Source organism: Leptosomus discolor, chromosome 4, assembly GCF_034619465.1.
Source record: "Leptosomus discolor isolate bLepDis1 chromosome 4, bLepDis1.hap2, whole genome shotgun sequence".
In the NCBI taxonomy this organism is placed as follows: domain Eukaryota; kingdom Metazoa; phylum Chordata; class Aves; order Leptosomiformes; family Leptosomidae; genus Leptosomus; species Leptosomus discolor.
This window is the reverse complement of record NC_141394.1, coordinates 71,097,935-71,124,504: the sequence shown is the minus strand read 5'-3', so window position 1 is coordinate 71,124,504 and position 26,570 is coordinate 71,097,935. Positions and strand designations below refer to the sequence as shown.

The 26,570-nt window shown below is 38.9% G+C and overlaps 1 protein-coding gene across 2 annotated transcripts in view; it reads right to left on the bottom strand.

Moving 5' to 3' along the window:
* The window catches only part of SORCS2 (sortilin related VPS10 domain containing receptor 2), a 571,536-nt gene that overhangs the window by 60,272 nt on the left and 484,694 nt on the right, over window positions 1-26,570 (bottom strand). For both annotated transcript variants that reach the window (XM_086463685.1, XM_086463683.1), the window contains exons 9-11: window positions 15,631-15,810; window positions 10,143-10,289; window positions 8,651-8,753 (exon numbers count right to left, since the gene is read on the bottom strand). In XM_086463685.1, the coding sequence (XP_086319811.1) occupies window positions 8,651-8,753; window positions 10,143-10,289; window positions 15,631-15,810 (430 nt within the window). The remainder of the gene's footprint in view (window positions 1-8,650; window positions 8,754-10,142; window positions 10,290-15,630; window positions 15,811-26,570) is intronic.

Below are 26,570 nucleotides of genomic sequence, written 5' to 3'. Positions count from 1 at the left end.
GCTGCAGGACCTTGCACTTGGCCTTGTTGAACTTGATGAGGTTTGCACAGGCCCACCTCTCCAGCCTGTCAAGGTCCCTCTGGATGGCCTCCCTTCCCTCCAGCGTGTTGACTGTACCACGCAGCTTGGAGTCATCAGCAAACTTGCTGAGGGTGCACTCAATCCCTCTGTCCATGTCACCAGTGAAGATGTTAAACAGCACCAGTCCCAGTACCTATCCTTGAGGAACACCACTTGTCACCGGTCTCCACTTGGACATTGAGCCATTGACCATGACTCGTTGGGTGCGACCATCCAGCCAATTCCTGATCCACTGAGCGGTCCATCCATCAAATCCATGTCTCTCCACTTCAGAGACAAGGATGTCATGTGGGACAGTGTCAAAAACCCAACAATCAGACAATATTAAGTCATGAAATATTACCTAATGAAACAGATCCAAAATTAAAGCTTCACACTGAATTCTGTTGTATTTTCTCCCCAAATACATGTTTATTTAAAACTATTCGGTTAATAGCCATTTTGAACTTATTATTATTTTGAATCCTAAAAAACCTATGTTAGCAAAGATCAGGAAAAAGTATTTTATTTTCCTGCATATCACAGATCTTATCAGGAAGTAGGACCAGATCCCATCAGCTTTGTGTAGGAAAGAATAATACGGTCAGTAGAAAGAAGCATGAATGAGAAATCACCTTCTTAGGACTGAAGGAAGTGAGATTTGACTTGCTATTTATACAAAACATATTTCTTTTGCTATTTTTACTGTCCTCTGTACTGTTTTCACCTGCATATGTTTCTGCAAATGGGTATATTTCTTGTGCTTCTGCAATTACTCACAGAACTTTTTTCTGGGATAGCTGAGGACAGAATCTAATGTATTGCTGTCATTCTACACCCTTCTTTGCACACATATTTTTAATAAATGCATTGTTAGTTTTGCTCCTGGACAAATGCTGCTTATTCTACCTCTTTTCACCACTTACGGAAATCTACTTGCATTAGTAGGTCTTTATTTTGAGAATTGCTACAGATCTGCACTTTAAAAAGTGCAGTGGTAAATTGCCTTAGCTAATGGAGAATTAGCCTATAAACTAAACAGCATCAACTTGTGCTTCATTAGAAAGCCTTTTAAGTCCAGCTGATATGGTAATGACTGAAAGGTATTAGCAACAGCTTTGTGATTGCAGCTCTGTAACAAGACAGACATGACTTCTCCTAGTTTGGGTTTTACCTTTATTGCCTTTTCTTGGTAAATGCACGAAAGAAGTTGATGTGCTCAGTTATAATCACAGAGAAATTCCATTCTGTCAAAAAATCACAACTGATGAAAAACTTGGCATAGAGGCTGGTGTACTGCTTTGGGAAAAAGGAGTTCACTGCTCTTTGACCTTTGAAAGTAGTCCATCCTCAGGCCAAGGGTGAAAACCCTGAGGTGGGTGCGTGCAGGAACTTCTGATTGCTGACATAATGTTCTGCACGTTAATGAAGGCTGTTATTTCCACTACTTCCAGATTTTTTAAGGAGACAGAGTTATATTACGTAATTTTACAAACTTTATAAAATCATCAAGTTTTCAAGCACATAAAAAACCCCTTTCTGTACAGGAGGATAAAACTCTTCAATTTAGTTGCAGTTTGCTATGTGGGTACTGCAGACAATGTCTTGCTGAAACACAGTGTCAATGGATTCATAAAAAAAAAAAAAGCAAGCGAGGTAACAAGCAGGAAACCTGCATGACCAATGGAGACAGGGAGGCTCCTGCAAAGCACAGGGTGTTATTTGCAGTGGGAAGCAGCCACACAGCCAAATTTCAGAGGTGACAGGCAGAAGGAAATTTCCATAGGAACACACCAGGGTATGTGATGAGTTTGTTAAGCCAAGGATATCTTTGAAAGCTGATAGCCTGAAAAAGGAGAACACAAATAAAACTAAGTCCTTCAAAGAACTTAGCGGACTCACCAGTTTTATTTGCAAATGTTTCTAGTTAACATGTGTCATGCCAGAGCTACAAGTTTTCTCTATTTAAAGAGTTACACTGTTTTAACTTTATTTTTTATGTTCTAATAAAAAATAATTTCAAAGATTTGGGACATTCTCTTCTTTTTGAGATCTAAAATAAAGCAATAATTTTAGGCTTTAGCTACCTTGGAGTATGTCGTGTTACTGGATTAAGCCAGCTAACTAAACAAAGCACATGTAATAGCATCCCATAAACCCCTTTACAACAGCTCCAATTCACATTAAGTGAAATGCAAAAAATCCTGACATTAATAACATTACAAACAACCAACTGCAAAGTCACAGGAGTACTCAAAGTAGAGCTGAGACGTCCTGAAAGTTTCCATGCTCTATCTGAGGAAAATTATGAACCACATTTGTGGTAAACGTGGCAGCCAATAACACATGACATCACAACCAAGTGATACAGAAGGTGAGAAACAGCCAAACCAAACTCAGCCCCAAGACTGGAAGGCAACACTTACAGTGTGTAAGTACCATTCCCACCCTGTCCTGAAGTGTTCTGACTGTACTGCACACCCATGAACAGTGTGATGTTGGCCTGATGACTCACACCAAAATCTGTGCTCCTTATTACCCCTTTAAATACCTGCAGTAACTCCTCAGGTGTGCCATTACAACATGGAAACTTTTCTATCATTTTAGCAGGTTTGTGTCAGATCTCAAAATCCATCTGTGCAACAAGCAAAGGTAATCTAATATACTGAAGGCAATTCAGGTTCATACTGAAAAATTTACTGCATCTGGAATGGGTACTGCAGGCTTGTGCTGGGTTTGTCTGGGGTAGAATAAATTTTCTTCACAGTAGCTAGGATGGGGCTATGATTTGGGTTTGTGCTGAAAACAGTGTTGATAACACAGGGATGGTTTCGTTACTGCTGAGCAGTGCTGACACAGCGTCAAGGCTTTTTCTGCTTCTCACCCCACCCCACCAAGCGAGGAGGCTGGGGGTGCACAAGAAGCTGGGAGGGGACACAGCCAGGACAGGTGACCCCCATTGACCAGAGGGATATCCCGTACCATATGGCGTCATGTTCAGCAACAGAAATAGGGGAGAGGTTGGCGGGGGCTGCTGCTGGGGGACTGGCCGGGCATTGGTCGGTTGGTGGTAAGCAACTGTTTTCATTTGCATCACTTGTCTTTCTTGGTTTTTATTTCTCTCTGTTATTTTCACTTTCATTACAATCTACTATTATTATTAATTAATTGCAATTATTAAACTGGTCTTATCTCAACCCATGAGTTTTCTCACTTTTACCCTTCCAATTCTCTTCCTAGCATCCCACTGCAGGGAAAGCAAGCAAGGGGCTGTGTGGTACTTAGTTGCCAGCTGGGGTTAAACCATGAGAAGGCTATGCTAGCCAGAGCTACAAATGGTAGCATTTTAACACAACTTTTCAATCTAACTGACCTGAAAACTCCTCTGACACATGACACAGAGTGTTTTGCCATTTAGTTTCAAAAAGTTTTGTTTGCAATACAGAAGCTTCTCAAGTTTGTCTTATTTTATATTCTTTTTGTAGCTAAATAACAGGAACAGGAAAGAAGACCCTTCAATTACTGTGTTACTTCAACTGCTTCAACTTTGCTTTCTACATTTCTCATCCAATTTTAAATATATTGTTGTTAGAGGCATTGTTAGTGGTTCATACTTTGTCCCTAATAAAGGGATGGCATTATGGCAAACACCACACACACATGAAATAAGGGAAGGCCAGAGACTGTCCTGTACCTCAGGCCAGTTGGCATGATCCAACCATGTTCACACCACACAGCACTTATCCCAGCTCTCCCCAGGAGGTGCTGCCATGGCTGAAGATGTATTTTTGTGAGGTTCCCCCTCCCCTCTCCAGTTCAAGTTACCTGAAATAACGTGAGTGTTATGCTGTACGCCATGCAAACAGTGTTTTCATGTGATGTTACTGAGGATGTGTGTGGCATGCCCCCGGTCATGATGGATGTGGCTGAACGTCAAGGTACGATAGTTTTGTTGAGCTGTGCTGGTCAAGAGATGTAAACCTGGTGCTGTCTTGACCATATCACTTATCAGAAACAGTCTCATGTGTGTGCGTTCTCACAAAACATGGACTGGGGGGCCACATACACATGAATTGATCATAAAACACTTCCCCAAAGGCTTTCATCACCAAAAGAGCCAGGATACTGTGCTACATGGACTCTTGGCCTGAGTCAGTATGATTCTGCTGTTGTCATGTTCTGACACCTTGTTTCTTCAATTTAGGAAAAGAAAAGAAACATTTTGGCCTGCATTTTAGATTTTTTGGTTAAGCACAGTCATTTTTCATTTTGTTACTTGCATTCTTACAAACCTTTTCAAACTGTGCTTTTTTACTTGTCCTGAGTAAAGGCAAATTTTAAAGTAACTGGATAAAATCATGTGTTCCACCCCTACAGGAGTGGCAGTCCCGAAAACTGGAATACAAGGGTACTAACTGCTGTTCAACGTAATTCTCCACGCTATTTGTAACTGTGCACATACCAGTTTAGCAGTTGGTAGTGCAGGGATGTGAAGGAAAGCAATGTATTTCAGTGATGACTAGTGGCCAGCCAAGCTCTCTGGAAAGGTGTTATAGCTGTGAAAACCACATACAGATCTCAAGAGAGTAATTAAATGTTTGTCTTTGCTTAGGCATTTTGGCAGGTTCCTACTGGGTCACACAAATATGGGAGATTACTTTCATCTACAACTTACCATTAGAGTACATGTTTTAAGTTCTACTTATCACTACATTTGCCCTTATTTTTTTATGCGATTTTAGAGGCGCTTATGTGAGAAGAAATAATCCCCATATGCAAACCTCTGATAATCCTTCTAATATGGAAAATCTTTTCCAGCCACTTAAATTTAGCATACAGGCAGACACCTACTCCAAAAAGAGAGATGTGTCTTGCCTAGATTACTGGTAATTAATACAGTTGTAACATCCCTTCAGTCAATGCACAACAAGCTAAAATTTCATGGTTTGTAAACTTGTAGTCATAGTGTAGAACAAACTAACAACCAATTTGTGTTTAAATGTCCCAGATAGACAGTTTTTGCCTGGCAAGCTGAAGATGTGTTCAGCTGAGGGAGTGATTCATACCAACAGAATGGGGGAACATGTTGACATGAGAAAAATCCAAGGGCACTGCAGGATCTTCACTCCAAAATGCACTAGGAAATGTTCAATCATCTCCCTGTTCCCTCATCCTTTTTTATATTGGCATCCTGGTATGCTATTTTTGTGAAAAATGATAGAAATTTACCACAATGTATGCAATGTATTTGGGCCTGATACGACGAAAAGTAAACCGAACTTTTCCAGTGCTTCCTCAATTTGTGTGAATGTGCAGAATTTACTGCTTGCTTGATTTGCCATCTGGATTGGAAGCTAAGCAGACAATTATTGTAAACTAGCACCTGAAAAATCTACACTTCTCTAAACATTTTTCATAGAAAAGTCCTTTGCAAGTTCACAGTAAAAATTTACACATCAATTGACACACATTTCATAGCTGATGCTGTGAGAAATAGAAGCTGTTGCCAAGATTAAAATGCATGAAAATCAAACGTAAATGCAAAATCCTATTACATTTCTTAAAGGGAGCAAAGCAGTTATTTAAAAGAACATTTTAATATGCAGCTATAAAATTTAGTATTCTGTCTACACAATTTATATATACACATAAGCTAAAAGTACGCATTCCTCAGAACTATTTATGCAACTTTAATAGAGCTGAATTTTTATTTGTAAATATGAGTTTAAAAGATGCAATTTTAACATCCTATTATTGCATTTTTCCCAAATGCTCTAGGCATTAATGCTGTTCACGATTTAATTATTTTTTAAATTAAAAAAATATTCAGCAGTCTCTGTGCTCTGATTTTCAAGCACAGTATCAAAACTGTCCTTAAGTCACAGCTTTGGTCTTCCATTACCACAAGCAGCTGTGTTGTATAAGCTTCCTATAAAGTAGCCAAACTCCATGTTAAAGGAATTTAGGGGTTGGGTTTTTTTGCATTTTTGACGGAGAGCCACACTGCTCTTATTGAAAGGATGAACTTCATGGCTCTCATGGTTAGAAACTGTTCTCTAATTTCTAGTTCTTATCCACTTGTTTACATCACTTGTTTTTACCCCATGGTTACACTTTCAGGAAAAAAAATCATGTTCTTTACTGTCCTTCATTTTTCTCAGTTAATGAGATTCCTCCTGTAAATATTCTCTGTTTCCATTAACTGCCAAGTAGTCCTTCTTAGCACCTGCTCACTGGTCCTGAAAACTGATGATCAGTATTGTACACATTCTTATTAATAAGGTCACTGTACAGTAATTTGCCAGAGTATTAATATTTCCCTCTCTCCATTGGCAATCATTTACGTACTTCACACTCAGAATAAATTTCCCTTTTTCACAGCACTGATGGCTTCTAGACACACTGTGATCAACTGACATTCAGAGATCTTTATCATCTTCAGTCATTTCCAGAAGATGTGCTCTCCCTAAATCTAACAGTAAAATTCCAATAGTGAGTGATGCGTCCCAAACAATCTGATTTCTGTATGTGCTAAGAACGTACTACTTCTGCTGATTTGCATAGGATTATCAGTTTCAAGGATCAGGCCAGAAGAAATTCAAGCTCATTCTATATAAAGTATTTCTGATAAGAAGTGTAAGTTTACAAGGATATCAGGTTTGCCAGATAAGACTGAACACGTGCACTGAATCCAGATGACCTGAACATCCAAATAACGAAAATGCAAGTCAAAAATCAGAGTTGATTCAGGTCATCTGTTGGCAAGGGGATGCAGCTGCTCTTTAAGACTCCAAAATAAGTCCCTTGGCTCTGTTTGCAAATATATGACTTTCTAGCAGAGAAAGGACGTATTGCACTACTCTTGCACAAACTTTTCCCACTTTCACACCATCCCTCCCAGCTTTTTAGCCAGCTGCTATGAGTGAGGGTGCCTCTCTACCATTTCCATTACATTATAGGTTCCTCCACAATCAAGTCAGATTTAACATATCAGTTCAGTTCTTACTGATATCTGGATGTCGTCAAAAAGACTCCCTCTTGTTCACACTGAGGAAAGCCATTGATAACCTTACCTACCTGGCACAGTAAGACAATGTCGCAGCGATAAAATCTCACTCCATTCTATGAAGGAATTATGGGCAAATACTCTTCTCCAACCTGCCATCCCTAATATCATCTAAGCAAACAGTGCACTTAAAAAGCGTCCACAAAACCCAATCAAAAGAAAACAACCCAACATCTCAACAAATATCAGTTCACCACATCAGATTATAACTCAAGGAAAGAGAAAAATTAAATAGAAGTAACGGACTAAGTAATTAAACCTCACTGCTTAATTTGCTACTAGAAGGCATTCAGGTACAATATGATGAGGCTAAAATTAAGAACATTAGAATAGGAGTACCTTTATGTAAAAAGAAGATTCCCGAGAGAGAAATTATTTTTGAAATATTTGAATTCATAAAATGTGAATTAAATACTTAATAGAAATGTATCTGCAAGGGCACTGTATAAATTCTTAGTCTCCTTCATGTCCATAAAACCAGCAGCATTTTACCACATAGGTCTGACTGCAGTCGAATACTTTAAACTCCATTTACACTAGCGGGAAACTTGAAATCTTCAGTTATATTGAAGTAATGACAGTTGTCATTCTCTTTAAACACCAAATATGCTCACTTGATATTCTCAGAAAATTTTCAATTTAGTAAGCCATTTATAAGATACCAGTGTAAGCTAAAACAAAAACCATTATTGATTAAAAACAGATATACTTTTACAAAAAGAGAAGCGAAGCATACATGTGTGTATTTCACCTAAACATAATCCATAACATAAGAATAAAACAATGCAATTTTAAAAAGCTCTTAGAACAGTTAACATCTCAATAATTTTGAAACAAAGAAACAGAAAATTAAATGAAATTAATAGATGAATCAGAAGGATACAAAGTAAAACAGAGTTGCGTGAATATTTTTCTTCACCAGTAGTCAACACCGCAATGGAATTTGTTTTACTAAATGCCATTTCACAGTATCATGACTCCATATGTATGCTATAATGAGGAAGCCACAACCAGCACTGTTCCCAACAGAGACACATTTGCCTCTTTCACTTCACCTCTCTTTAGGCAGAAAGGAATTATAAAAACTATAAGACAAATTATCTGTATCTAAGCTTAAAGAACAAAGGCTTGGCCACCATTTACATCAGTTTATTGGATTTGCTGGACTATTCATGATGCTGGAGGCCCTATACCCCATTTCCAGAGAAAAAGACTGCACGTCAAGTCCCTCAGCCACCGTCACTCCTCCACAACACAGTAATGGGGAAGGAGATACTACACAGCACAGAGAATCACATTTTTTCCAGGTGACTGTTATAGAACAGACCTAGAAGACACAGCTCTGGGACTTTAATTTACTTTTATTAAATCATTTGATCAAAAGATCCCATAAAGGATTATTCTACAGGGAAAGACTTATTTTGTCAGTGTTTGCAGTGTGGTATTGTTATAAACTGAAAGACTCGGTCTACAGAGAACCACTGCCATGTTTCAGGTCTTAAAAAACAAATGTCATGCATTTACCTGCCCCCATTATGAGTCCTGGAGCAGTGTCCTTCGTGTGGACTGTTCCTGACACGTAGGGATTGTCTGCCCAGCGGAGATGGAGGTGAAGGTAGCAGTCAGGCTTGTGGGGGAAGAAGAAGACGACGACAGGTTTTAAAAATAACTGGTAACAGTTATGCTCCTACAATAATGTAAGCCCATTTAGAGAGCAGCTTCAGCAATGTATGGGTTCAGAGGTAAAAAGTATGGCTGTTTCCCATGGAGCTAAATTCCAGTCTGAGATATCAACCTTAGCTTTCTAACAAGAATCTCTGGTGGTGTCTGCATAGTGTGAAACTATCTCAGCAAAAGGTTACAACTCACAAGAAGTCAGTATGAAATTATTGTATAAAAAAATCCCTTCTGACAGAATAATTGCTTAATAATACTAACAGAAACAGCAACAGGTATTGCATGTTTGTTGGTTCCAGGTAATTGGTAAAATGATGATTAAAAACAACGGTTTGTACTGAAGTTTCTTTTTTAGAAAAAACGTGGTATGAAGAATAGTGTAATGACTTTTGGACACATCTGACCATATCTCTTTGCTAAGCAACTTACTGCTTCTTGCTCTTTGTGCAGCGGCACTCAAAGGTCACGTTGCTCACAGCAATCTGACCACGAGCTTTACCAAGAGCAGGCTGCCAGCACCGCCTGGGAGTTGCTGCCACTGCAATCTTTCCACTCATTTCAGAAAGCTCTGGATCAGGCCTTGCAGGCTTGAACCATGTAGCACAGTCCTGAACTCTTCAAAAGGGTCCAGCCTTCCACTTCTTCTATGTGGAGAGGGATCAAAGCTCTGGCAGTGGCAGGACTAAAAGCATTTATTACACCCAGCAACGCAGAGCTTCGAGTCCCCAGGAGCAGAGAGTCAGTGAGAAAAAGACAAGGTTTTCAGTACAGTCTTACAAATAACAAAACATTAGGTAGCTGGGAAATCAAAACAAACTGAAATAATATCATCTTATGAAAAGAAAGGATTTTTTCATGCAGTTAACTGTGGTGTTTATTTGCAAGCAACCGTCAAGAGTTGCCTTTAACAGAGAACCAACGGTTACTTTGGTTTAAGATGACACAAAAACATGAAAGATGGAAAGAGAAAAGGTATTGGTAAGCTCTGTTTGACTGATGGTGTGCCCCTTATTGCCTCTTATCCAGACACAAATGATTGTTGTCATGGTTATTCTTAACCGGGTTATGTGGTTGACACAGAAGAAAAAACGTCCTCTTTGTGTCAAAGTGATGTAAAATACGAAATGCAGTGCAACAGAGTCCTGACTACTCACTCTACAAGGTGACTGGACTAACAGCTTGTGAAACTACTGCTCATGCAATGTAAGTAGATTTGCCTACTAGTTTGGTTGGTAAACTTAGCACAAAGCTTGTGAGCTGTTGAAACTACTGCACATCCTATCATACAAATAGTTCTAGTGCACTTTAGAGAAAGGATAGGCCAGAAAGAGCCACTTACAGGTTTGCAGTTTGTCGGTTTGCCATTCATATCGATGTCTGGAGGGTTTAGAAAATCCCAGTCACGGCCTTTGTTGTAGGTTATCAGAGTTGTAACTTTCCCATCAATTTTCTGGTTGGCCAAAAAGACTCCTTTTACACCCCTGACCTGAAGCATACAGGAGAGAGGGTTAATGACCAGCACATACACATGTTTTTCAACAGGATTATCCCTGGTTAGCTGCTCTTTTGTGGCTCGGAGGCTTGTGTGTGTTTGGGGGTAGTGGCTTGTGTGTATCTCAGGTAGTTTCTTCACTAGAAAAGTGAATGATATTTGAAAAAAAAATTAAGGCAGGCAAAAGGATAAGAGGAAAGGGAGAGGGGGGAAGAGGACGACAATTACTAACTGATTTGTATTTCTAAATAAATTGAAAAGATCTATTGAAAAGGATCTAGTGTTCTCTCAGTGTTAGAAGGCTGATCAAAGTACATGTAGTTTATACAGCAAAATACAAAAATTACAATAGCATGTATACTACCGTTAAAATCACAGCTCTCCATTTTTTATAAAATATGGGCATTTCTAAAATGTTATTCTACAAATGATGTAAGCAATTTATAACAGCAACCTGACTTTTACACTTAAGTCATGTGACCTACATCTTATAAACAGTACACAAATAGGTTACAATACCAAATGATGATATAATATTCTTTAAAGTAACACTGAATCAGGAAGCACAATTGCCTTTTGTAGGAAATAAATGCAGACAGATCATCCGTGGAAGAAACAATGAGGGATGAATCAACCTCTCAAGCATCTGAAACCCACACCCAGTGCACCTCCACATATTTAGCCTCCCCTTGCCTGTTTAACCTCTTGGGGAAAAAAAAAAAAAAGTTTACAGGATCTCTCTTCTCTTGGGCAACCTTAGTTAGCTTATTTCAAAACAATCTGTATTAGAAAACTATTAACAACTCAGAGTGTCAGAGCTAATAGGAGTACTTTTTAGAAGCAACCTGACAGTAATCACACCTTAATATGTTCAGTTCTGGCCCTAACATTTACGTTATGTGTTAATATGTTTCCCTTGTGATTATTTATGAGGCATCTTGAATTTTTGAAAAATTCTTGACAATGTATATAAACTCATATACTGTTTCCAGCATAGTACAGGTCTCTAATCTGCTTTTTGCTGACATTTAACAAAACTGAAGCATTCATTGTAACTAAATGTACAAGATAGCCAGCTCTTTGCATGATCAGGAATATTTCCCTCTTGCTGACATGATTCATTCCTGGACTTAGTGTTTTGTACTTGAAATACTTAGTGCTTCTTTTTTTCCAACTACTAGTTATTAACTCCCTTTGACATTCATTTAACAGAAGTCTGCATTTAGGGTGAAGAGAAGGTGTCTCTTCCAGCAGGCTACTTGATACGTACTGTCTATAAATGTATGGGTTTTTTCTAAGGAACTGACCCAAAACTACAGAGAATAAGAATGTTCTGCTGGTTATGGTAACAGCCTAGAACTTGGAAATAGATTTCCAAATTTAAGTAACCAAATTCTAAATTCTATTAAAATCTATAGACATTTTAATATGTATAAATAATATGTATAAATGAATAGACATTTTAATATCTCACTCTCTCATGAGCTCCTTCTTCCTTAAAACCCATGTACATGTGATTGGCTTACTTAGGATGCTGGAAGCTCAGAATCACGTCCAAGTCAAAAATACTATAAAAGTCAATTACTTTGCAGTGCAGGTGAGAAATGGAAGGGGAGGGAAGAAATGATGAACCTGCTTTCTTTACTTGTAAAATATTTTTCATCTTGCTGGGGCTTTATTACATATTCTGCCATCCAGAGATGGCACTGTCATGAACACAACTGAAAAGTCTGGCAGTTCAAACATTTACATGGGAAAGTAGACTTGGGGTTCAATTTCTGAGCATGTCTTCCAGAGAACACAATATTAAATATTTAAACAATAATTAGACCAGGGACTGCAACTGAGCTTTCCCTCTTTGTTTGTGGATGGCAAAAACAGTGCTGTATCATGAATATTTTTATTTCCTCTCTCTCTTCCCCCCTATCCTTTTTTAATGAATATTTAATCATTCTATATAACCATTCAATGGGAGTCAGACTAAAATTTTTCTCCATTCCCACTCCCATCTCCAACCTAACCAAGCACTAGGGTCCTCTCTAGAATATGGGACATAAATGTTTGAATCTATGAGGCACAGAAAGGTTATGGAAAAACTTCTTCCAGTGTCTCAGTTAACTTCTCTCACTGATGCTCTAAAAGATAAAAGCTGACCAGCACTACAGCACTGTATTTTGAACAAAAGGTGTAAACCCTGCTTGAAATAATAAATAAGTTTTGGGCATTTATCTTCAGAGCAAGTTCAGAATTATGATGTTCAGAGTGGTGCATTAGACTAAAAAATAATAATCAATATAAAATTATGGTGTGTAAAAAATAGCAGCTTTAAAACACCCACGCCCTCTGTAGCATTTTCTATTTTATTTCTCCTGTGACCTACGTAAAAACACGATAACTCTTTCTGTAAATACTGAAATGCTGTATGTCAAATCTACCTTCCAGATTTGACTATGATGCCCAGGCACACAAATTCTTCTGTACTTTCTACTTCTTGATTCAGATCCCAAATCTAAAATTGGGAGATTAGTATCTTTCTACCCAGAAGGGAAAAGATTCACATTAATAATAAGGTGCTATGGAAAAGAAGGTACGTCAACATTGTGTTCAGTTACTCTGATAAACAGTCCAGTAGCTATCCAAGACAGATGAACACATGTAAATTCAGAAATACCTTTCCTTTGATTTTCTTTGGACTTTTAGAGTAGTTCTCAGAGCACCTATCTTCCAAAACAGTTCAGGGGTTAGTCGTTCCCCAGTACTCTTAGAAAACCACTTTGTACCTTATAAACCTATTTTTAAACAGGTTTTCTGCTATGACTATGTATTCTGTGACACATAATTGCTGCATTGTTACATTACTGACTTCACAGCCAAACAATATTCTATACTAGTAGGTGGCACAGTTCAGATGGCCCAGAGTGTTTATCAGTAGCAGTTACTGAAATACAAAAAATACTGCTATATAATATAAGTTTGTGATAAAAATTTAAATATATACTATTTGTTGTTTGGGAATAAAAACCATGAAGAATGTGTACTGCAACTTGTGTAGCTCTTATCTATATGAAAAATCACAACAAGATCCAATCTAGAAGTATTACATTAATATGCCAATTTTGCAAATATGCCTATGTCAAATTTGTGACTCGTTCACACTGGCAGCACTTGATACAATTTCAAGGACATGCTCCTTTTGTACAGTCACAAATTTCAAGGGCATGCTCCTTTTGAACAGCCACTTAATACTTTACCTTTCTTTTTCTTTCCTTCTTTGAACAACTATTTGGGAGTTATTCCCCTTTCACATATGCATCATGAAAAGAAACATGGTACAAAAAAAGATAAAGCACATAAAAGAAAATGAATGCAGACAGCTAGAAACCTATAAAAGATTTTATAGCAGATGTACGAGTAAAAGATGAAGTGAGGTCAGCAGCAGATAACAAAAGATGAACAGTGCAAATTTTAAGTGGAATTATGCATTGGTGGAAAGAGAAATTGTCAATCATTGAGGACTGTCTCTCTGTTGCACTGAAGATTCCTCTTCCCAAGATGGGATATTTGCATTAAAATGCCCAGAGAGAAAACCCAAACTAGACCAAAAAAAACCCCACCCTCAAGGACTGCAATATGTGTTATATTTATTAGCTATTTTGTACTGTGTAAATAACCCATACATTACTTGTACGTGTAAGTACTTGACCACATTCTAGTAAAGAAGAGGAACACTAATTATTTATTGTACAAGCTATGTGGAAGCTGTAGCCTTTCTTATTGTAAGCAAACAAAAGTGCACTCCTATAATGCAACACTATTCCAAGAATAGCTCTAAAAAATTGAATTGTATGCCTCCATGTGTACTGTCTTTCAATTACTCTTTATCACCTGCACATTCTGTTTTTAATGTAACCCTACAACTTAATCCACTACACACGATAATCTAGGATCTATGTCCCTCTCTTGTGCGATATCAAATATGGCCTCACTAACATTGTGAAATTCTGAAATCACCAGTGAAACTGAATTAAGTGAGTAACTTATAGACAAAAGGACAGCCAGGGGTGGCACCTCTGTACCACTTACCTGAAATTACATGCTGCAGGTGACGCAGGGAGTAGACATTGTACCTGACCCCCTTTCAGCTTCGCATCCCACAGGAGCGACCAGGAGCAAAGAGCTGCAAACTAATGCTCCCAATAAATCACTCTGTGGGAATGTGGCTACAGCAATGTATAGCTTCACTCATTTGGAAGCCTCATTTCTAAAAAGGTAGGGTCCAGAAAATAATCATTGGTAACGACGGACTTTTTTATTTTACTACAGATATTTGGAAAGAAAATGCTAAACAAAGATGGAGGAGATAAGGTGGAAAAAACAACTATCATTCTCCCCCATCAAGAAGAGTCCAATTACAGCCATTTAACAAGCTCTGTAAGTTTATGTCTTGTATCCAGAATTACTCCTTTTCCAAATAAGTCTGGTGCACTTATAAAGATTTATTTTTTCTAAACTAACACCAGGCAGATTAGAGTCTAACAGTGGCCAAACTGGGTTGGACCAAAGGTCCATTATTTTAATATCCTGATAATGGCCAGTGGTCTGTGCTACAAGAAAGTACAGAACCAGAGCAAATGTACGCCTTATTACATTTAAATGTCATCATCAACAGGAATGGAATTTATAACAGTTTGTGCCACTCTTCTTAAACTGTATAGTCTTCAGTCTTTTATTTTGCCAAGTGCACTGATGCTAATATCCAAGATAGATGTGTTTTCAGGAGAGTTTCTCTCATAGCAAAAGCTGTTGGCACAAGACACCTACTGCAAGCAAGTGGACTTGCTGTTCAGTATCTAACTTCGTTGATTCTTCGCTTGTCCAAGCTGACACAACCTAGCACAAGGCTCACAGGACTACTATTGAAGATCCTACTGGCTAAAAGATGTCCTGCTCTAAGTCAGGACACATACTACTGAGTCACCTAGAAGAAAAAGCTGTATGAAGGCAGTGGCATAACTTCTTACTTCAATAATAAATTGAGCTGCCAGCTTCACTTTTCAATATCTTAAAAAAAAACCCACCTCAGCCAATTCTGGTTTTGCACATCCACGGAATCCCATACCAAGAACATAGTTCTTAGGGTGCACAGGACGTTATCAGGGCAAGAGAGAAACACATAAGTAGTAATGATGCACTATCGGTAAGAAAGAAATCCTAGTCTTTTTACATTAAAGATAACTGTGAAAATATGTTAATGTAAAATTAATTATACTCATAATCAACATTAAAAAAAGAAAATTCAAACTTCACAAAGACATTGGAAGAAATAAAGACCTACCTCCAGAATATCTATCAGGACGTTCTCTTCTGGCTGCTTTGTGCTCCGGACGTTCTCTAGCAGGATAGAGTAGTAAACACCTTGCGGGTCAGACTGGTACAGGTTGTACGTGTCTGTCTGGTACCACTCTTGAACAGCCACAAATACTTGGTTTTCATCTGTACTGATTATCTGTAAATCCTATAGAAAAATGAGTTACAAAATGACTAATTTTTCCATAATTTCTATTTTAAAAACAGTAAGTTGGCCAGGACAGTTTAATACCGGGCGTGGGATAAATGCACCTGAAAGTGCAGTAACAGTCATGTCTCCAAGTAATACTAATCAACAGGCGGTACCCACCGCTCCGAGGTGATCAGTCACTGCCTTTTGGCTACAGGTTATCAGAGTGCAAACCAGCACAGTGCAGACCAAAATCATGAAGGTGCAAAAGCTGCGATCTGCTCTGATGGGGGGGGCGGGAAGAGGGGGGGAGAAGGGGGAAAGAAGGGGAATGTGAGAGGGGAAAACAGGGGGGGAAGGGGAAAAAGGGGGGGAAGGGGGAAAAAAGGGGGGGAAAGGGGAAAAAAGGGGGGGTGGGGGGAAAAAAGGGGGGGAAGGGGGGAAACAGGGGGAAGGGAAAAAGAGGAGGAAGGAGAAAAAAGGGGGGAAGGGGAAAAAAGAGGGGGAAGGAGGAAAAGGGGGGGAAGGAGGAAAAAGGGGGGAAGGAGGAAAAAGGGGGGAAGGAGGAAAAAGGGGGGGAAGGGGGAAAAAGCGGGGGAAGGGGGAAAAAGGGGGGGAAGGGGGAAAAAGGGGGGGAAGGGGGAAAAAGGGGGGGAAGGGGGAAAAAGGGGGGAAGGGGGAAAAAGGGGGGAAGGGGGAAAAAAGGGAGGGAAAGGAGAAAAAAGGGGGGGTGAAGGAGAAAAAAGGGGGGGAAGGAGAAAAAAGGGGGTAAACGATTTTCCAAGATCTGAATGACAGTCAATGAAAGACTGAAACCACACAAATAAAGCTAATTAAGAAATTATCCTCTGATATCTAGAGAATGAAGAACTATTTTGTCCAGGGTAAAGGATAACATAGCACAAAGAGGATCAGATATCATTTACAGCAGTTACACATAGGAAATAGTACATATCATGCACACAGCTCATGTATATTCTAGTACATAATGCTAATTTTTCTATGTAGACAGATCCACTGAAATATTCAATAGTAATAACATCAGAGTCAACATTCTGCATTCATTTCCCAAGAATTTCAGTATAGCTGTTGCAACAGCTTGCTTTCAGTTTTCCCAGCTTCTTCACTCCAAACTTCTCAGGCAAAAATGCACAGCTGGGGAAAATAATTTAATACTAATATTAAACAGAAGGAAAAAATTAGGAACTAGTAGCACTGAACTAAGCTTAGCAAACAGGGGAAAAAAAGTACATGAGTTTGCAATAGGACATGGCAGCATAAAGGCAGACGTTGGGACTACATATGAAATGACATCTAGTCACGGAGACTGAAAGCTTGTAAAGTCTTTATGACCTTGGCACTTAACTGGGATATTGTATTCAGTTCTGGTCACCTTATTACTGGAAAAATAACTAAGACAATGGAGCAAATATTAATTAAAGCTTCAAAAACATCAAGAGAATATGAGTTTTGGGAAAATTTGCTTTAAAAAACCAAATTAGAAAACTATCAAGAAAACAACTTTGCAGAACTCTAAGAGAGAAATAAAACAAATTCTATAAGAATCCATTTAAGACTGAAGAAAATGTAAGTAAGAGAGCAACACTGAATACTTGGCAAAGCATGGCAGTTACGCTTTAGGAAAAACGCATTACATGATTAGGGCACTTAGATTAAAAAAAGAAGTTAATAGAAATAAAATAATACAACGGAAGTATTTTTAATATGAACAAAAGATGCTTATTAAATAAATAATCATTTAAAGTATTTTTACACGTGACACATGTCAACACAAAAGAATCTAAAGTGAAGTTTCCTATCAATGACAGATCAATGCTGTTTTCAGACTTCCACGCTGAACTATGTACTAAAGTAGACTTTTGTTTAGCATCCCATGAATTGTTCCTTTTTTCTTGTACTCAAAAACTACTCAAAAGCAGAGAGTCTGGAAGAAATGCCAGCAAAACACAGCAACTGATCCCAACAGGTTCTTTAATAAGCCTCTTAAATGTACAGAACACTTCATACCCTGCCTTAAACCAGGGCAATAAGAGGCTGGATAGCCCACATTACACCACATCTAATACTGAATTCACCTCTTGTTTTGCAGTGTGAGAAAAGCTCCCTGATTATCTGATAAGTGAGGATGGAAGCGAAGCAGAGCATCAAAAGAAGGAATAACAAAACTGTTCTTTTTTCATGCGAAAACCTTTAGAAAAGCCTTACTCTCCTGTGATGTCAGGAGCTTTCAGCAAAATTATCATCTACATTATTATAATAGAACATTTATAAGTATCATAAACAAATGCCAAACTCCACTGAACGTAGGTAAGGCGCTTTCTTTGCCCCTAGCACTGGTGGGGTGGCAGTGGCTGCATGGGTGGCTTGTGGTGGCAGAGGTGAGAGCTGGTAGGACGGTCACAGTTGCGGTTCTTGTACCTCAAGGAGGGGTAGGAGCTGCTGAGCCAGCAGAACCAATACACAAAGAGCCAAAATGCATGGTGCAGAACAACAGGAAGATTAATTTTTGGCAGAGTGGAGGGACCAGGTGAAAGAGGGGTTGGAACACAGAAGTTTACTGCAGCAAATGAGAGTTTACTTTTTTCTAGGCAGTGACTGTTACCAAGAAAGAGGTTTGTACACTTGGACGGCTGGATTCCAATTTTTTCTGAGGCAAGAACTTAACAGATCCTGGTCTTAGCAAGTGAAATTGCCCTTCTGCTGCCTTGAACTTTGTTCCTTCCACTCAGAATTTACACTTCCGGATTTTCAGTTCAGTCTTATTGCTGTTTTCCTTTCACAGTGATTTCTCTCAAGAAGCAAACCAGTCCTTCAGTTATACTACCTTGCAATAATCCTGCACAACGCTTTCTGCCCAGTCATGATATAGTCCTCTGGGAAAAAACAATTGACAAAGTAAGGAAAACTGAAAATTTCATGCTTGATTCTTAAATTTATCTTTTAAAATGCTGTATGACACAGGCTGCTGAAAATCTAGCTAAAACAAAGCTAAACTCTCATGTCACTCTTGTACTATTCCTATCCTGGAAAGGTGAACTTAAAAAGAAGAAGAAATTGATCGACAAACACAGAGGCTGGGTCTTCAGTGTGCCAAGTCCACTTCAGCCCAGCTCAACAGAGCCCACTGCTCAACAGATAACAAGCACATGAAGATGGGATATGAGCAAATACTGCTAGACAGAACTTACTGCCACTAAAGAAATGTCTTGATGGAGGGAATGCATGTTTTTATTGCTTTATGTAATTCATGGCCACAGATATGACCTTAGGCTTTAATCTCAGCAGATCCTATAAGGAAAGCATTTATTCTTTGATGATTTCATGCTTGGGCTACTGCAATTGCCTTCTTGCTGGACCTCCTGCTTTCTCTCTCCATATTCTTCAGGCTACTCAAAGTCCCGCTGATCATCTAATTTTTCTGTAGTTATGCTATTCACACATGATTTATTCAAATTCACTTATAAAGATCTTCTTTACTGGTGTTAGAGATCATCAGTATTTGGAACATTCCTTACTCTAACTATTCAGATTTTTGTTTATCTGCAGGCCCCTTTTTTTAATATATTCAGTATCTGAGCTCTTGTGCTTTCCTTTCCTTGCCATGCTCAAATTACAGAGTCCACACACTTTCAGGTGTCCCAAGGCAGCATCTTTTTCCTGATTTGCTGTAGCAACCGTGTTGTTTCCTCTGTGGCATGCCCATTCTTCCATGGACATTCTTTCTCTCATCTCTACTGCTTTTGTTCTGTCCAATCTGCCACATCTGCTCTGTTCCGTGTCTTGCTGACCCAAGCATCCAAGCTCTCACATTCTCACTTCCCTCTCTCTCTTTTTTGTTTTTGCAAAGCTCATCCAATGGCAATTTATATCAACAATAGACTGTGATTCCCCTACCAGTATTCTCCATTTACTTTGTCTTATTTTTTTAGGTTGTAAGCTTTCATACAGTTCTGAGAAGCTACTAGCTGTACTGTTCAAAACACCTTTTTTTTTAACCCCTAAAACCCTATGAGATTTCTCTGTTCTGTTTGCTAAGGTGCTTCTTGTGCGCTATATTCTGCGAATTCTCTTGTCACAATGTTTTGTTCATCCTCCTCTCCTCTCTTTACTAGGTAATGTTATACCACACTAAGCACAGATGTCTGTACGTTCACCAACAAAAATCTGTGGATTTTTGTCCAAAAGAGTGGACCAATCCAGGGCCAGGCATAGGTCTACCTACAGGTGCAACCAAAGAAGCCTGCAAAGTGCTCTAAAATCCACTCTGTAGCCAAGTCCACAGAGCCATTTCCCTAAGGTGGATAAGAGCAGACAGAAAACAGCCTTCAAATAATGTAAAAACCACCCCAAGGAAAACAGAATAAACTGTCTTCTAAGCCTACTTGGAGTTAAATACTGATTATAAATCGCAGCTAAGGAGATTTAGGTTAGACATCAGAATATTCTTCTATAGTAGGGCCTGAACATACACACTGAGGATAAAATGCTTAGGGAGGTAAAGTAATATTCATCCTCAGGAGTTGTTAAAAGGAGATTACAGAAATACTGTCAGGACTGTTTTAGGCAGATGACCATGCTGTGGAAAAAGAGCTCTCAAGATCCTTTCCATGCCTATTGTCTCTGATCCTGTGAAAACAGGGGAAAATAAAAACATATCTTATTGAGATTACTTGAAATGTTACACATACAATTAGAAATATCATTAAAAAGATAGGATTTGGTTTTGGGGTTTTTTTTTGGGGGGGGGCAGGGGGGTTGACCATAGAATTAGAATTAAGGGCAGCTGGAAATCTGTTGAATCAAAAGAACTTTTCTACAAAACACTAAATGAATCCTGAAACAAATCAAGGACTGCGTATTAAAAACTGGTATGATTAAACAAGGCATTCAGTGACAAGTCATACCACTCCTGCTCTCTCAGGGACTTGTAAGCTGCTGTGTTTGTACCTTACATCAGTAGCAGAGAACATAATTGTTCAAATAAATGCAAAGACAGTTTCAGAGAGATACTAGAAATAATTAGACATGTATAGAAGGCCAAATTGTGCCAAGACAAGCACCACTTCGTATCACATGGACAGACCTCATCTGTTAAACAAAATTAATGAATCTGAGGGTGTGCACATGACAACGAAAGAATTCTGTATGTTCAGCCATGACATGGAGAACAAGCAGCCAAGAATCTTCCAGCAAGTACAGAGTAATGATCAAATATTACTTCTTAAAAACATCCACAGTGCTTGAGAATGACTTCTCTACTTTTAACACAGAGATACCAACATGATCAGTCTAACATTTTTTCAAAACTATCTGCTTGTGATGCAATTGAGTCCATTTTCACAGAAGGCTGAACAAACGCCAAATCAAAAAATCAAACATCAGTCAAGCAGCAAAAAAGCATTAAACAATTAAAAGAGTTTGGTTTTGGGGAAGCTGAGGATAGAGGGAAAGAAGGAAAGAGGTCTAGAGGAGGAAGAGAAGAGAAATGCATTGTTTTCACTGTGTACAGCCCCATAGCATCGACATTTAGTAACCCACCAGCCTATAAGTCTGCTCATACTTTATAAAATCTTATATTTGAGAAATGCTCAGCATGGTTTACTGTATTACTAACTGTGATAAAACCCCCTATGACACAAATAAATACAATTACCCCCTGAAGACAGAAGGCTATAAAAGATGACAAGGATCTCACAGCATGCCAGTGCTCCTTTGCATAGTAAAATGTTGTCTACGTTTAGCCTGTACCCAAGGCTAAACTGTGACAGTTGCTCTGTCACCCAATGAACCCTCACCAGTCACGGATGGGAATCAGGAAAAAGGAGAGAAGACCCGTAGGTAGAAGTACAGCAGATTTAATGAAAACACCACCAGTACAAACAGAATAATACTTGGCCAAATGACTATGCTGTTGTCAGGATCTACCACAGAGTAGTCCTCAGCAAAAGCCAGAGGAGGAGCAGGAGGAACCCCAGCAGAAATCGCACAGGAGCTCCCTCTCCTCAGTAAACCTCCTCCCTTTATAATGAGCATGACATTATGGTATGGGCTAAATCTCAGGTCAGCTGCCTTGGCTGGCTTGAAACTGCTAATAGCTGGCCTATGATGCTACCCCAGCCAAACCAGGACAAACGTGCTGATGACAAAGGAAATATCATTAAGCGAAAACACCATAGGCGATGTTCAGCATAGCCAGCATAATGCTATGCAGGCAGGACTGTAGTGGTTTTGTCAATAAGGCAAATAAAAGAGAAACTCAAAATTCCTGTTTTTCAAATCTTACAATTTTCAGTCCAATGTCAGAATTTTTGGCCCTATGAAATCTTTTAATGCCACAGCTGGGAAACACATTAACCTGAAGCAAGTGATAAACAGCGAATCACGAGGAGTAAATGTATCAGAAGTGCAATAGATGTAAGCACTCAAGGCTGTGTAGTCTCAGCCTTGACCTCCGGATGCACCACATTTATACCCCCGCAATCTCTTAAGTACAATCAAGGTAACTGGATGGCACATAAAGATAATCTTCCTAATCTTCCTTGCCTGGACAAGTAAAACAGTGCAAGGAGAGAAATCAATAACAAGTTACACTGTGAAGAAAAGAACAGTCCCTGGAATCCACCTCGGATGGATTTGTACAACTGGGGAGCCACACAGCTGCTACAGCTCAGGTTCTCTGGGTACTGCTGTGACACCGCCTGGGAAAGGAATACTTCTCTTGCATCAAATGCCGCTGCTACCTGTATTTCTATTTTGTTCACCTTTGTTCAACAGACATTCCAGAGGACTTTCAGAAGAATGGTAAACAGTCCTGCTGCAGCTGCAAACTGCTCTTCTGCCTGGCACAGAGCTACAACCTCAGCTGAAGCCTCCCAGGGCTGTGGATGGCAGAGGTGGTGAACAGGCTACCCAAGCGGAGAAACAATCCTTGGGAGACTAAGACCCTTGCTAAATGAGCTCTCATATCCTCAGTACTTCATAATTCAACCATCACATGCCCAGAGCCTCAAGAGAATTTTGCTGACAAAAGGGCTGCAGGAATCTCTCCTGCCATTTCTGCTGTTAATGAATGGACCCATTTAAGGAAACCTTTAAAAAGTTATGGTAAGAGGGAGCTTGATAGAGAAGGGAATACATGCTTCAAAAGACTTATGGCTATTCAGGGAGAAAGAGTAAAACTTCTCAAAATATTTTACTCTTGATGGTGTTATATCTATTATTGAATGACACAGACAACTTTGGAAGAATGCCTGTGGTTAAAAGTGATGTATATCTCAGACTGAGGCAAGAAACAGGTAGGCCTGTTTCAAGCCCCTCAGAAGGGCACTAGGTGATAAATAAGAATATATGGAGTTGATAAAAAGCATGTATAGGAGATACATATTAACATGAATATATTAAAGACTTTAACTTATTTCTAAGGCAATAGGATCTTTTTCTTCTTTTATTTTTGTTTCGTTTTCCTCTATACTCTCTTTTATCTTGGTTACCTGAAAAATTTTACATTATTGCCTATTTCACAAGATTGAAAAGACATACAGAGATCAAAACAGATGAAAGAAGCTTTTTCCACACCACATATTTTCAGAACTAAACTCTAAACTTTATGAATTGCAGTAGGATATAACAGAAAATAAAAGCTGTCACATTACTAAGGTTTTGTAGCTGACATGAACAAATGAAGAATCAATGAATGCCTTGTATCAGTTCATAAAATGAGATCATTATCCACGGAGTTTATTTACCAGAGGTGGCAAAGGGACTCAGAATAATTAAATTATTCCCAATTGCAACAGTAAAACTGCCATGATTTGCAGCAGATACTATGGTTTGGTCAGCAATTTTGTTAACGAATTTTTTGCTTAAATCTCAGAATGAACTAGTTTCCACTTTATTGTTAGTCACATTACAGCATGAGTCAAAATCTGGAATAAGGACCAGAACTCGAAATACTCCTCCTTCTCCACACCACACTTCTCTAGGAGAGTGCAGTCAGAGCTGCAGGAACTGTTGTGCAACACAAGTGTGATGACTCTGGATAGGGCCGTAGCCTGCACCCCTCCACAGACTTGCTCTCCCAGCAGTGGCAGCTGAACCCCTGCTCCAGGCTGGAAACAGCCCAAGGGGGATTGTTGGATCTCCCTGGAGCACTCCTGGCTGCCCAGCAGCCACCTCAACACATAAAGGCAATCCTGCTGCTCTTGGCTTGATTTCGGTATTCCTTTCCTACAAATTATTAGCTTCTGATTTAGTTTTAGCAGCAGAGAACAACCAATCTTGGTAAAATGGAATATAGTATGAAAACCAATTCATTTTTAAAACAACAGCTCCAATTTTCCTCTTCTCTTTTGGGGAGCATACAGGCAGCCTTTAGTATGGTCTCACCAACATTTGCTACCAACCTCCCTGGCAGCAGCCAGCACTTGACTCCTGTCAAACACAGGGGACAGCTGTGTGATTCAATGTAGTGTCAGTATCAAACACAGTACTAAAAAAAATATAACAACAGCACAGAAAAAAGCTTTAAAAAAATTATCTGAATTTTGTTCATTATAGCCCCCAACAGCTCTGCTCTGTATACAGAGCTATGATGTGTTGCAAAAAGGTGATCCAAGTGGCACTGTGGAGCTGGAGCCTAGACAGCACATGTAAAGCTTGGCTGGAAGCTGCTTTTAGCAGCCTTTGATTCATAAGTAAGAGGGCCCTGAGATACATCCAAAGGAATATTTATCCTTTTATAGGTTTCACTTTGGTGGTAGATTTGGACGAATATAAACACAAATGCAAACACAAACAAAATAAAAACAATCGAATCATTTTTTTGCAGATTTTCAACCTCTTCATATCGAAAGGAAAATAAGACATCAACAACATTTTCTAATTACTTAGTCTGAAAATGTTTGTTCTATCTCCCTAAGTAAAATCACTTTGAAATGCATCTGTGCAGCAAGAGAATAATATCTGAAGAGCCCAGCACTGCTCCCTCAGGCTAGAGCCTGGTGTTCCAGCACAGCTCTCCTAACGTTGTTAGACACATCCTTGACCAGCCTGTAGTATCTTCTGACTTGACTACAGTTTTCCTTCCCTGTACAAAATCACTGCTCAAAAACTCTGGCTGATGACACGAAGCACTTTACAGAGACCACTCGGAAAGAGACTTTTTGAAGCCTCATTCAATTACTTTGAGAAAAATGAAATATAGCTTATTTCAGATCCTCTTCATCTTCTGGTTAAGCAGAATCTAATACTACAAAACCCCTGAAACTCAGTTCTTTCAAAAACTATTGGTTTAAATCAATCTTAAAAAAATAATTCTTTGTAAATTCTTTCATTCTGTTTATCTCTTACCACCATAAAAGTAGCAACTCCACAGTCATGTGTTCTAGATGTACTCTTAGCATGCCAGTGTCTTTACTGATATCCTGCTTCATTGCAAAATTTCTTAAATAATTTGCTCATATGAATCTTTTCCCTTCTGTTCAAACAGGATTGGAAGAAACATTTTTACTGCACTCAGATGATTCTCACTGAAATACAGTCTGGTGAAAAATTTCAGAGCTGTGTTCTTATTTACTTCAATATCTAAAATTTCTGCGGTAAAGTGAAGGTACCAAATCACTTTAAATAATATATATCTTTTACAGAAGAGGTTAAAATCTCTCACATTCACTACTGTTCTAACAGATGTCTGGCTTCCAGGCCCTCTTAGTGAAATTTTCAGCTCTGTTGTATGCAGATACCAAAGAAATTTCTCTTAGAGGCATCATCAAAATGCTAAAGAGATACAGTTTATTTCGTTTCACTCATCGGGTACTGCCTGAACTAGGAAGAACAAAAAACTATCCCTTTCAAAATGACACAGTCATCCTGTTCCTAGCTAGTTATTGACTCTATCCAAAATGAAACCATTAACTTCTAATTTATTTATTCAGTCAAGCCTGGAGTTAATCTGCTTAGCAAGGGAAAAAAAAAAGACAAATAAACAAAAACCATATTTTCCAAGACAAAGAGTTCAGCATGCAGCACTATTTCAAACAATCCAGACTACATATGACAGAAATATGAGGGAGTTATGACTGACACTTTTTGAATATGTCAGAAATGCACTCAGTAAGGGCATACGCCCAGAAAACTAAGCACCCTTTGCAGATTAATAGATTTGAAGGCTAAAAGTGATGATTAGATCCTTCAGTTCTCTGCTATCCTTCCAGCCAAAGAATTTCCAACGATTTTTTTCTGCATATTTTATAAGATGCACAAGGAGCAAATAACTTCTATATGGTTAGGGCAAATCTCCCAGAAAGGCACTCAGTTATGATTTGAAAACTTCAAAAGCTAGAATATCTGTCACTTTCCTTGGCACTTTTTCAAATACATAATCACCAACACCATTAAGAAGTTGAGCTCAGTTTCTAATTTGGACTCAGCTCCCAGCTGTAGTGGGTCTTTCTCTACTAAAGCGCTTTTAAGACTCCATATTTTCTCCCCATGAGGAGGCTTCTTCACTATAATCAAATTGTTTCTTGATCTGCCTTTTTGAAAAACAAATTTTACTTTTTTAAGAGTTATTTTTCACTGAGGTGGCTACACTGATCTTGTTTACAGTGTGGTCCCACAAACACAACAGCGGTCATCGTGGACTGCAGAAGAGTGCTAGAAATAAATTGCTGGAGGGACTTCTTAAACTGATTTTGCTGCCAAGGAAAGCTCCATGGGATAGAGATCTAGGTCACCCACCGTGTGCTGCTGTCTCCAGC